Source organism: Chlamydomonas reinhardtii, chromosome 6 (assembly GCF_000002595.2).
Source record: "Chlamydomonas reinhardtii strain CC-503 cw92 mt+ chromosome 6, whole genome shotgun sequence".
NCBI lineage: Eukaryota > Viridiplantae > Chlorophyta > Chlorophyceae > Chlamydomonadales > Chlamydomonadaceae > Chlamydomonas > Chlamydomonas reinhardtii.
Genome location: NC_057009.1, coordinates 6710541 through 6722693, shown reverse-complemented (window position 1 = coordinate 6722693; position 12153 = coordinate 6710541). Strand labels below are relative to the sequence as shown.

The 12153-nt window shown below is 66.2% G+C and overlaps 1 protein-coding gene across 1 annotated transcript; it reads left to right on the top strand.

Moving 5' to 3' along the window:
• Positions 1-963: 963 nt before the first annotated feature.
• CHLRE_06g294350v5 (uncharacterized protein) lies at positions 964-12153 on the top strand. The gene is made up of 13 exons (XM_043063478.1): positions 964-1620; positions 2189-2430; positions 2610-2702; positions 3022-3356; positions 3487-3654; positions 3753-4619; positions 4854-5021; positions 5286-6353; positions 6588-6755; positions 7020-8087; positions 8322-8489; positions 8758-12049; positions 12103-12153. The coding sequence occupies exons 2-13, from the start codon at positions 2193-2195 to the stop codon at positions 12138-12140; spliced, it is 7671 nt and encodes a 2556-aa protein (XP_042924184.1). The 5' UTR covers positions 964-1620; positions 2189-2192; the 3' UTR covers positions 12141-12153.

Here is a 12153-nt window from a genome sequence, read left to right as displayed (position 1 = left end):
AGACGTGGCGTGGGCTCAGCCCACTTTTTCCTTGCGAGGGAAAACCACCTTTCTTGTCCCCCCGGTTCCGGCAATTGTGGTTGACTAACCTGACCCCGCAACCATGGCTAGATAGTCGAGCCCAGCCGCACTACGGCGGCAACAGCTGGAGCTCCACGCCATCCAACTGACAAGCTCGTGGCTGGTCACAGCTGGTCACCACCATTGCTGCTAGTAAGCTAGTGCCCGTGCCCAGCAGAAGTCTTGAAGCCGCGCTGTTGCGCCGGCAAACAGCGGCCCGATGGTCAACCGTTTGCATATGCGCACAGACCCTGTAGGACTGTGGTGCTGTCCTGCTCTCTGCCGCGCGCTTGTGAAATCCTTACACCTAACGAGCTGTAATGCAGGCCGCACCCCTGTAACGCCCCCTCACGTGCGGTAGAAGGCAACAGAGAAAACAATGAGAAAACTGGGCTGAGCCCACACCAACGTCTACCGCGCAAGGCCGAAGGATCCGAAACTGCCTCACCTCCGGGACATAGCTGGGGCTGCTTTAAGCAGGCGGCACAGCCCACCATACCACCGTACCACGAGCCAAACAAATGTCCCACTTGTTTAAGCAGCCAAACCACAGCACAGCCGCCGCACCGCCATGACGAAGATGAACCTGAGATGCTCCCTCCCTCCCCCCGGACAGCTAACGCCGGCCGTCGTCCCAGCTGCCCGTCTGCTTAAACTTCCTCAAGCACCTCGTGGTGTGCCTAGCGGACCGCACCATGCCAACAAGTGGATAGTAGGGGAGGATCGCGCACCCGCCGTAACCAATGCAATCTTGACATGTTGTGGTCGCATCTCCATGACGCTGCCGGGGCTGAGCCCTTTCTTCAACCGTTCCGGGGCTGACACCCTCGACTGGCGCGGAGCGGTCGAGGGGCAAGGTCAGGTCATTCAGATGCCCGCTCGTCAGGAGCAGTTTAAAAGTATGAGTATCTTTTCTTGAGTGCCACCAATGACTTTTTTGGCGGCAAGAATCTGGAGGGCTCGGTCGTTGCCACCCTCGCCGGGCCGGCCTCTCCGTCGCTGCAGTACCCTTCGACCATTCAGGTTTGGCCGTATTCTATCATATACTACGAACCTGCTGTCGTCCGGGATTCGAGCAAGACCCCTGCCGACGAGCGCGGATGGGAGGACTACGACGGACTCAGCGACAGTGATCAAAGCCCAGTGCTGCGCCGTGGCAGAACAATAGCATATACTCAAGGGAGCCCACAGTAGGCACTTGCAGTGCGCAAGCCCCTACCTCCGTGGCAGCGCGACGCATTCGTCAGGCGCGCCTGAGCCATATACCAGCGCACAGGATGCCGCGTTTGTTTTGCTGACATGACAACGACATGTGCTATCCAAAGCCGCAACATTGAAGCGTTCTTGGGACTCGGCGGCACTTTCGCATTCCCGCCATTCTAGTGTCGGCATGACCCAGCTTGTTGGTGTTCTCCTGAAAGCAAGACATTGTGCCGCAACAGAAGCTGTTGATGGTGTCCTCAAGGCGGGGCGCCTTGCCCTGCGCCCCGCTCCTCGTATTCTTTGTGTCCCTAGCATACTCAACTCAGTCGGCTTTCTCGCTACAAGCAAGCTCTCAAGGTACGCGATGGGATTTGTTCAGCCATGTGTGCCGCCACGTCGCCACGTCTTTGGCCAATCGAAATGCGGCCCTCACTTGTGCGTGCGAGCGTTAGTTAGGTGCCAGCACACCAGCGCACAGATATCTAGCCGTGTTACATCTTTAACAACGGGCTTTACTGGGCGAGGCGGAAATAACGCTGGTTCCGCATGTGAAGTAAAGGCCCGGCCCCAAGTCCGTGTGTTGCGACCATGTTAGAAGCATCGACACTGCTAAGAGTGATCATTGTAGGAAGTAACTTGTCATTCACTTCCGTTCGCCTCATCTCACCAGTTCATTAACGCGGACGCGAACTCCTGCCTTGGGCTCGCTCCGCGAACAGGTGCACCTGGCGCGTTGGACGTCGATGGCTGGACTGGTGCTTCAAGGCAAGTTAGGCGCCAGTTGGACCGCGGTGGCCAACTGCCGTGAGGGTGTGGTCAGGGTCGCGCTCGTTTCGCCTCTCAGGCTGAACGCCGCAGGCGCTTCCTTCGGGCGTGTGTGAACCACCTTAACCACCGCTGCCGCTGCATGTAATGTACCGTGCAGGTGCATGCGGCTCACGACACATGAGTCCAGCTGCGCAACTAGTCACGAAGGCGGGCAGGAGGCCCTGTACTGCAAGGTCTGCCTGAGCTGGCACGATGACGGCCATGCGTGCCGAGGGGCCTTCGAGGCCGTGCGCCACGTCTGCGCCGCGGACCGCCTGACTCGGTGGTACTCGGCACCAGGGATGCTGGCGGCTGCGGGCAGCACGGGCCTGCGCACGTCGTGGACGGAAGGCGAAGGTGGTGAGCTGCATGCGGTCTTGCACGCAGTTTGAGGGTACATCCCTCGCCAGGGATCATCATGAGACGCTTGGGGATGCCTGAGGTGCAAAGGCAACCCCGCGCACACCTTACGGCAAAAGCGCACACCACCCATGTGTCCTCAATCACCACGTTGCCACGCTTCCATGAATGCATCACAGGCGCGTATTGCCAGTGGGCGCGGTGGGCGTCCGACGCTGCTGAGACTGAGGTTATCTTTGGCGTTCGTGGCAACTCTGCTGGCTGCAATGAAGGTAGATGCAGTAGAGATAACTGGTCGCGATTAGCTTGATGCCTAGCTAGGATCGTGGAGGAGTGCACGCCTACACATTCGCTGCACCTTGACTTCCCTTGTTGCCAAACGGCCCATCATCGCAGAAGCAGGCCGCATGCCGGTCAGTGTGCAAGGCGCCGCCTCCGGTACGTGCGGCCCTAACAAGGCCGGCTGTGGGCGCTCTGGCCCCGTGCCGGGCGAGTGCGCGTGGACACTCCGTATCCAACGGCCGTGGAGCTTCGGAGATGTCAGCTCTCAACCGGCATCCCGTTCTCGGCGCTCCTTGTTGAGGGTTGCAGATAGCCCGCCTTCACCCCAGCCTCCGTCGCCTGCGCCGCCCAGCCCAGCGCCCCCCAGCCCTGCCCCTGTGACTCCTGGCGGCGGCACCTGCACGAGCGCTGTGCTGTACAACTCCAACCAGCAGGCCGTGACATCCATCACCGGCCCTGTGTACGCGGGCGCTGACGCACAGCCCGTTGGCACGTCGTTCTTGTACCCGAATACGCTGAGTTCGACAGCCCTGACAATCACGCTGGTCCGCAACGCGAGCATATATCCGGGACAGAGCTGGTCGACGAGTGATGCACTGTGGGAGCTATACACAAACATCACCACTTTCAAGGCCGACATCGGGGTGAGCGCCGCCTTGATGAGCGCCGGCTTTGCACATGTGCAGGGCACGTCCAAGTTGGTGGCCTGGGTTCGCTAGGGTTCAATATCACTCTTGCAAAGCCCTGCTCATTTACCCTACTCCAACATGACAGGCTCGTGGTTGCAACCGACCCAACGGCATGGGAAGCGACTATAACCACACTGCCATCGCTGCCAACACCAACTCCTTCAGCATCACCATTCCCTACGCCAACATGGGCCTAGGGACGAATGACTGTGCTCCTAAGCGCTTCTTCATCGTCGTCCACACCGGCGTCAGTGTAAGTCGGCGCAAAGCATAATCCAAACGCTATATATGTTTCCCTTGTTAGGGCGCAGAAATTAATCCATCAAACACTTCTGTACTTGACGCACGCAGGGGGAGACCGCCTTCCTGTCCTGGCGCTACATGACCAAGGACATCAACCAGTTCCCGGAAGCCTGTGACTCGGTCGACAACGGCGGTGGCGCGTGGTTTGGCTTTGGTGACTTCTACCTGACGTGCGCCGCCTGCGCTGGCGTCCCGCCGTCGCCACCATCCCCTGCGCCTGCTTCGCAGCTGCCTCCCAGCCCCGCGCCGCCCAGCCCTGCGCCTGGCGCACGGCCTCCGTCGCCTTCCCCTCCCAGCCCGCGTCCGCCCAGCCCCGCGCCTCCCAGCCCTGCGCCTGTCGCGCAGCCTCCATCGCCTTCCCCTCCCAGCCCGCGTCCGCCCAGCCCTGCGCCGCCTAGCCCTGCGCCTGTCGCGCGGCCTCCGTCGCCTTCCCCTCCCAGCCCGCGTCCGCCCAGCCCCGCGCCTCCCAGCCCCGCGCCTGTCGCGCAGCCTCCATCGCCTTCCCCACCCAGCCCGCGTCCGCCCAGCCCCGCGCCTCCCAGCCCCGCGCCGCCCAGCCCGCGTCCGCCCAGCCCCGCGCCGCCCAGCCCTGCGCCTGTCGCGCAGCCTCCGTCGCCTGCGCCGCCCAGCCCAGCGCCCCCCAGCCCTGCCCCTGTGACTCCTGGCAACGGCTGCACGAGCGCTGTGCTGTACAACTCCAACCAGCAGGCCGTTGCGTCTATCTCTGGCAACATCTACGGCGGCAACGCTGGCACGCTGGCAGGCACGGCCACGCTGACGCCCAACTCGCCTGCCGGCTCTGTCACCATTACGATGACGCGCAACCCGTCTACCTACAGTGGCGATCCGTGGAAGGTGTCGGATGCGCTGTGGAAGGTGTACACAAACTACACCACATTCACGACCGACATCGGGGTAAGTGCATGGATGCAGCCTACCGTCTCATTTGTGTGCATGCATGATATGACACCATCGTGGCACCGCGCTGTGCATGCCTGCTGCCTGTGCATGTTGGTTGGCTGTTGAACAGCTGCGAATCCGCTTGATTGTTTGGTCCTGGCCAGCTGCTGTGGGTTGCTCCGTAGCGCGCGTGTAATGCTTTTGCGCTCCCTTTTCCCTTTACCTGTCTCTATGTGCGAAAATCCGCAGTCTCGCGCATGCAACCGCCCCAATGGCATGGGCAGCTACTACACCCACTATGCAGTTCCGGCCAACACCATGTCGTTCAGCATCACCATCCCGTACTCCGACATGGACCTGACGACGGACGTGTGCAGCCCCAAGCGCATTTTCGTGGTTGTGCACACCGAAGTCGGCGTGAGTACGGGGGCTGGCTGAGCCGGGCCGGGCTGGGTGGTGAGTACTGATGGGTTTGCAGTACGACAGGTACTCGGCTGCTGGGATTGCGGTGGCTTGCAGCGTGACAATACCTCGCTGCCATGTTACCGTATGTCCGTCCACCTGCCTTCGCGCTTGACCGGCTGCTGCGTGCATGGCGTGGCCGGTCTGCGGCCTTGTCCTGTGGCTCACGCACCTGATGATGCTGAAGCTTCTGTTGTCCCCCACCGCCAATCCCTTCAGGCCGACACCGCCTTCCTGTCCTGGCGCTACATGGCCAGGGGCAGCAACCAGTTCCCGGAGGCCTGCGACTCGGTCGACAACGGCGGTGGCGCGTGGTTTGGCTTTGGTGACTTCTACCTGACGTGCGCCGCCTGCGCTGGCGTCCCGCCGTCGCCACCATCCCCTGCGCCTGCTTCGCAGCTGCCTCCCAGCCCCGCGCCGCCCAGCCCTGCGCCTGGCGCACGGCCTCCGTCGCCTTCCCCTCCCAGCCCGCGTCCGCCCAGCCCCGCGCCTCCCAGCCCTGCGCCCAGTGCGCAGCCTCCATCGCCTTCCCCTCCCAGCCCGCGTCCGCCCAGCCCCGCGCCGCCTAGCCCTGCGCCTGTCGCGCAGCCTCCATCGCCTTCCCCTCCCAGCCCGCGTCCGCCCAGCCCCGCGCCGCCTAGCCCTGCGCCTGTCGCGCAGCCTCCATCGCCTTCCCCTCCCAGCCCGCGTCCGCCCAGCCCCGCGCCGCCTAGCCCTGCGCCTGTCGCGCAGCCTCCATCGCCTTCCCCTCCCAGCCCGCGTCCGCCCAGCCCCGCGCCGCCTAGCCCTGCGCCTGTCGCGCAGCCTCCGTCGCCTTCCCCTCCCAGCCCGCGTCCGCCCAGCCCCGCGCCTCCCAGCCCTGCGCCTGTCGCGCAGCCTCCGTCGCCTTCCCCTCCCAGCCCGCGTCCGCCCAGCCCCGCGCCGCCCAGCCCGCGTCCGCCCAGCCCCGCGCCTCCCAGCCCTGCGCCTGTCGCGCAGCCTCCGTCGCCTGCGCCACCCAGCCCAGCGCCCCCCAGCCCTGCCCCTGTGATTCCTGGCAACGGCTGCACGAGCGCTGTGCTGTACAACTCCAACCAGCAGGCCGTTGCGTCTATCTCTGGCAACATCTACGGCGGCAACGCTGGCACGCTGGCAGGCACGGCCACGCTGACGCCCAACTCGCCTGCCGGCTCTGTCACCATTACGATGACGCGCAACCCGTCTACCTACAGTGGCGATCCGTGGAAGGTGTCGGATGCGCTGTGGAAGGTGTACACAAACTACACCACATTCACGACCGACATCGGGGTAAGTGCATGGATGCGGCCTACCGTCTCATTTGTGTGCATGCATGATATGACACCATCGTGGCACCGCGCTGTGCATGCCTGCTGCCTGTGCATGTTGGTTGGCTGTTGAACAGCTGCGAATCCGCTTGATTGTTTGGTCCTGGCCAGCTACTGTGGGTTGCTCCGTAGCGCGCGTGTAATGCTTTTGCGCTCCCTTTTCCCTTTACCTGTCTCTATGTGCAAAAATCCGCAGTCTCGCGCATGCAACCGCCCCAATGGCATGGGCAGCTACTACACCCACTATGCAGTTCCGGCCAACACCATGTCGTTCAGCATCACCATCCCGTACTCCGACATGGACCTGACGACGGACGTGTGCAGCCCCAAGCGCATCTTCGTGGTTGTGCACACCGAAGTCGGCGTGAGTACGGGGGCTGGCTGAGCCGGGCCGGGCTGGGTGGTGAGTACTGATGGGTTTGCAGTACGACAGGTACTCGGCTGCTGGGATTGCGGTGGCTTGCAGCGTGACAATACCTCGCTGCCATGTTACCGTATGTCCGTCCACCTGCCTTCGCGCTTGACCGGCTGCTGCGTGCATGGCGTGGCCGGTCTGCGGCCTTGTCCTGTGGCTCACGCACCTGATGATGCTGAAGCTTCTGTTGTCCCCAACCGCCAATCCCTTCAGGCCGACACCGCCTTCCTGTCCTGGCGCTACATGGCCAGGGGCAGCAACCAGTTCCCGGAGGCCTGCGACTCGGTCGACAACGGCGGTGGCGCGTGGTTTGGCTTTGGTGACTACTACCTGACGTGCGCCGCCTGCGCTGGCGTCCCGCCGTCGCCACCATCCCCTGCGCCTGCTTCGCAGCTGCCTCCCAGCCCCGCGCCGCCCAGCCCTGCGCCTGGCGCGCGGCCTCCGTCGCCTTCCCCTCCCAGCCCGCGTCCGCCCAGCCCCGCGCCGCCCAGCCCTGCGCCCAGTGCGCAGCCTCCATCGCCTTCCCCTCCCAGCCCGCGTCCGCCCAGCCCCGCGCCGCCTAGCCCTGCGCCTGTCGCGCAGCCTCCGTCACCTGCGCCTCCCAGCCCGCGTCCGCCCAGCCCCGCGCCTCCCAGCCCTGCGCCTGTCGCGCAGCCTCCGTCGCCTTCCCCTCCCAGCCCGCGTCCGCCCAGCCCCGCGCCGCCCAGCCCTGCGCCTGTCGCGCAGCCTCCGTCGCCTTCCCCTCCCAGCCCGCGTCCGCCCAGCCCCGCGCCGCCTAGCCCTGCGCCTGTCGCGCAGCCTCCGTCGCCTTCCCCTCCCAGCCCGCGTCCGCCCAGCCCTGCGCCGCCCAGCCCTGCGCCTGTCGCGCAGCCTCCGTCGCCTTCCCCTCCCAGCCCGCGTCCGCCCAGCCCCGCGCCGCCCAGCCCGCGTCCGCCCAGCCCCGCGCCTCCCAGCCCTGCGCCTGTCGCGCAGCCTCCGTCGCCTGCGCCGCCCAGCCCAGCGCCCCCCAGCCCTGCCCCTGTGACTCCTGGCAACGGCTGCACGAGCGCTGTGCTGTACAACTCCAACCAGCAGGCCGTTGCATCTATTTCTGGCAACATCTACGGCGGCAACGCTGGCACGCTGGCAGGCACGGCCACGCTGACGCCCAACTCGCCTGCCGGCTCTGTCACCATTACGATGACGCGCAACCCGTCTACCTACAGTGGCGATCCGTGGAAGGTGTCGGATGCGCTGTGGAAGGTGTACACAAACTACACCACATTCACGACCGACATCGGGGTAAGTGCATTGATGCAGCCTACCGTCTCATTTGTGTGCATGCATGATGTGACACCATCGTGGCACCGCGCTGTGCATGCCTGCTGCCTGTGCATGTTGGTTGGCTGTTGAACAGCTGCGAATCCGCTTGATTGTTTGGTCCTGGCCAGCTGCTGTGGGTTGCTCCGTAGCGCGCGTGTAATGCTTTTGCGCTCCCTTTTCCCTTTACCTGTCTCTATGTGCGAAAATCCGCAGTCTCGCGCATGCAACCGCCCCAATGGCATGGGCAGCTACTACACCCACTATGCAGTTCCGGCCAACACCATGTCGTTCAGCATCACCATCCCGTACTCCGACATGGACCTGACGACGGACGTGTGCAGCCCCAAGCGCATCTTCGTGGTTGTGCACACCGAAGTCGGCGTGAGTACGGGGGCTGGCTGAGCCGGGCCGGGCTGGGTGGTGAGTACTGATGGGTTTGCAGTAAGACAGGTACTCGGCTGCTGGGATTGCGGTGGCTTGCAGCGTGACAATACCTCGCTGCCATGTTACCGTATGTCCGTCCACCTGCCTTCGCGCTTGACCGGCTGCTGCGTGCATGGCGTGGGCGGTCTGCAGCCTTGTCCTGTGGCTCACGCACCTGATGATGCTGAAGCTTCTGTTGTATGTCCCCAACCGCCAATCCCTTCAGGCCGACACCGCCTTCCTGTCGTGGCGCTACATGGCCAGGGGCAGCAACCAGTTCCCGGAAGCCTGCGACTCGGTCGACAACGGCGGTGGCGCGTGGTTTGGCTTTGGTGACTTCTACCTGACGTGCGCCGCCTGTGCTGGCGTCCCGCCGTCGCCACCATCCCCTGCGCCTGCTTCGCAGCTGCCTCCCAGCCCCGCGCCGCCCAGCCCTGCGCCTGGCGCGCGGCCTCCGTCGCCTTCCCCTCCCAGCCCGCGTCCGCCCAGCCCCGCGCCTCCCAGCCCTGCGCCCAGTGCGCAGCCTCCATCGCCTTCCCCTCCCAGCCCGCGTCCGCCCAGCCCCGCGCCGCCTAGCCCTGCGCCTGTCGCGCAGCCTCCGTCACCTGCGCCTCCCAGCCCGCGTCCGCCCAGCCCCGCGCCTCCCAGCCCTGCGCCTGTCGCGCAGCCTCCGTCGCCTTCCCCTCCCAGCCCGCGTCCGCCCAGCCCCGCGCCGCCCAGCCCTGCGCCTGTCGCGCAGCCTCCGTCACCTGCGCCTCCCAGCCCGCGGCCGCCCAGCCCCGCGCCGCCCAGCCCGGAGCCTCCTTCACCTGCCCCGCCCAGCCCCGCGCCGCCCCCGCCATGCGACGATTGCCCGTCGCTGTTCATCTCCGAGTTCCACTATGACCAGAACCCCCAGGGCGGCAACAGCGACAAGCGGGAGTGGATTGAGATCATTGTGCCTGCCGGCTTCGACTGGAGGCAAGACCTGTGGCTGGCGCAGTACACGTTCAACGGCAACCCGCAGACCGCCAGCGGCAGCCTGCACGGCAACGTGTTCCCGTTCACGTCACCCCAGATCACCGTCATCAGCGAGACGCGGCTGCAGACGCCCAACTTCGACTGGACGGCGCTGGTGATTGACCTGCAGGGCAACCTGCAGAACAGCAACGGCGGCTGGGACGGCTTTGCGCTGCTGACCAAGTGCACGGACGGCGTGCGCTGGTCGGTGGCGGACTTCATCTGCTACGGCGCCAACTCGCAGGGCTTCAACAGCATCGCCGCGAACGGCCCCGCGGCCGGCCACAGCTGCACCAACGTTGGCGCCGGCGTGATTGAGAACAACAACACGCCTCAGGGCACCTCCATCCAGCGCCTCAACACCGGCGACTGGAGCACCGTGGCCACGTGGAACTGGCAGGCCAGCCTACCGCAGACCTGGGGCAGCCTGTTCAACCCCAGCATCGCCCTGGGCACCATCCCGCAAGTTGAGGCTTGCGGCGTGCCGCCCCTCGCCAAGCCGCCCTCGCCGGAGCCGCCCAGCCCAGCACCGCCGTCGCCTGCGCCTCCCAGCCCTGCGCCGCCGTCGCCTGCGCCTCCCTCGCCGGCGCCGCCCGTTCCAGCCCCGCCATCTCCTGCACCGCCGTCACCAGCTCCTCCATCGCCTGCACCTCCCAGTCCCCGTCCACCAAGCCCTGCGCCGCCTTCACCTGCCCCTCCGTCACCTGCGCCTCCCAGCCCGCGGCCGCCCAGCCCCGCGCCGCCCAGCCCGGAGCCTCCTTCACCTGCCCCGCCCAGCCCCGCGCCGCCCCCGCCATGCGACGATTGCCCGTCGCTGTTCATCTCCGAGTTCCACTATGACCAGAACCCCCAGGGCGGCAACAGCGACAAGCGGGAGTGGATTGAGATCATTGTGCCTGCCGGCTTCGACTGGAGGCAAGACCTGTGGCTGGCGCAGTACACGTTCAACGGCAACCCGCAGACCGCCAGCGGCAGCCTGCACGGCAACGTGTTCCCGTTCACGTCACCCCAGATCACCGTCATCAGCGAGACGCGGCTGCAGACGCCCAACTTCGACTGGACGGCGCTGGTGATTGACCTGCAGGGCAACCTGCAGAACAGCAACGGCGGCTGGGACGGCTTTGCGCTGCTGACCAAGTGCACGGACGGCGTGCGCTGGTCGGTGGCGGACTTCATCTGCTACGGCGCCAACTCGCAGGGCTTCAACAGCATCGCCGCGAACGGCCCCGCGGCCGGCCACAGCTGCACCAACGTTGGCGCCGGCGTGATTGAGAACAACAACACGCCTCAGGGCACCTCCATCCAGCGCCTCAACACCGGCGACTGGAGCACCGTGGCCACGTGGAACTGGCAGGCCAGCCTACCGCAGACCTGGGGCAGCCTGTTCAACCCCAGCATCGCCCTGGGCACCATCCCGCAAGTTGAGGCTTGCGGCGTGCCGCCCCTCGCCAAGCCGCCCTCGCCGGAGCCGCCCTCGCCCCAGCCGCCCAGCCCTGCGCCTCCCAGCCCTGCGCCGCCGTCGCCTGCGCCTCCCTCGCCGGCGCCGCCCGTTCCAGCCCCGCCATCTCCTGCACCGCCGTCACCAGCTCCTCCATCGCCTGCACCTCCCAGTCCCCGTCCACCAAGCCCTGCGCCGCCTTCACCTGCCCCTCCGTCACCTGCGCCTCCCAGCCCGCGGCCGCCCAGCCCCGCGCCGCCCAGCCCGGAGCCTCCTTCACCTGCCCCGCCCAGCCCCGCGCCGCCCCCGCCATGCGACGATTGCCCGTCGCTGTTCATCTCTGAGTTCCACTATGACCAGAACCCCCAGGGCGGCAACAGCGACAAGCGGGAGTGGATTGAGATCATTGTGCCTGCCGGCTTCGACTGGAGGCAAGACCTGTGGCTGGCGCAGTACACGTTCAACGGCAACCCGCAGACCGCCAGCGGCAGCCTGCACGGCAACGTGTTCCCGTTCACGTCACCCCAGATCACCGTCATCAGCGAGACGCGGCTGCAGACGCCCAACTTCGACTGGACGGCGCTGGTGATTGACCTGCAGGGCAACCTGCAGAACAGCAACGGCGGCTGGGACGGCTTTGCGCTGCTGACCAAGTGCACGGACGGCGTGCGCTGGTCGGTGGCGGACTTCATCTGCTACGGCGCCAACTCGCAGGGCTTCAACAGCATCGCCGCGAACGGCCCCGCGGCCGGCCACAGCTGCACCAACGTTGGCGCCGGCGTGATTGAGAACAACAACACGCCTCAGGGCACCTCCATCCAGCGCCTCAACACCGGCGACTGGAGCACCGTGGCCACGTGGAACTGGCAGGCCAGCCTACCGCAGACCTGGGGCAGCCTGTTCAACCCCAGCATCGCCCTGGGCACCGTCCCGCAAGTTGAGGCTTGCGGCGTGCCGCCCCTCGCCAAGCCGCCCTCGCCGGAGCCGCCCTCGCCCCAGCCGCCCAGCCCTGCGCCTCCCAGCCCTGCGCCGCCGTCGCCTGCGCCTCCCTCGCCGGAGCCTCCCAGCCCCGCGCCGCCCAGTCCGGAGCCTCCTAGCCCTGCACCGCCGTCGCCTGCGCCTCCCTCGCCTCAGCCGCCCAGCCCTGCGCCGCCCAGCCCGGAGCCTCCTAGCCCTGCGCCGCCG

What these genes read in the sequence shown, in the direction of transcription:
- CHLRE_06g294350v5 (XM_043063478.1), top strand. Translation starts at nt 2,193, where the DNA reads ATGCGGCTCACGACACATGAGTCCAGCTGCGCAACTAGTCACGAAGGC. An exon ending in CTCTGCTGGCTGCAATGAAG is followed by an intron (nt 2,703 to 3,021) that starts GTAGATGCAGTA and finishes TGAGGGTTGCAG; the next exon opens with ATAGCCCGCCTTCACCCCAG. An exon ending in TCGTCCACACCGGCGTCAGT is followed by an intron (nt 3,655 to 3,752) that starts GTAAGTCGGCGC and finishes TGACGCACGCAG; the next exon opens with GGGGAGACCGCCTTCCTGTC.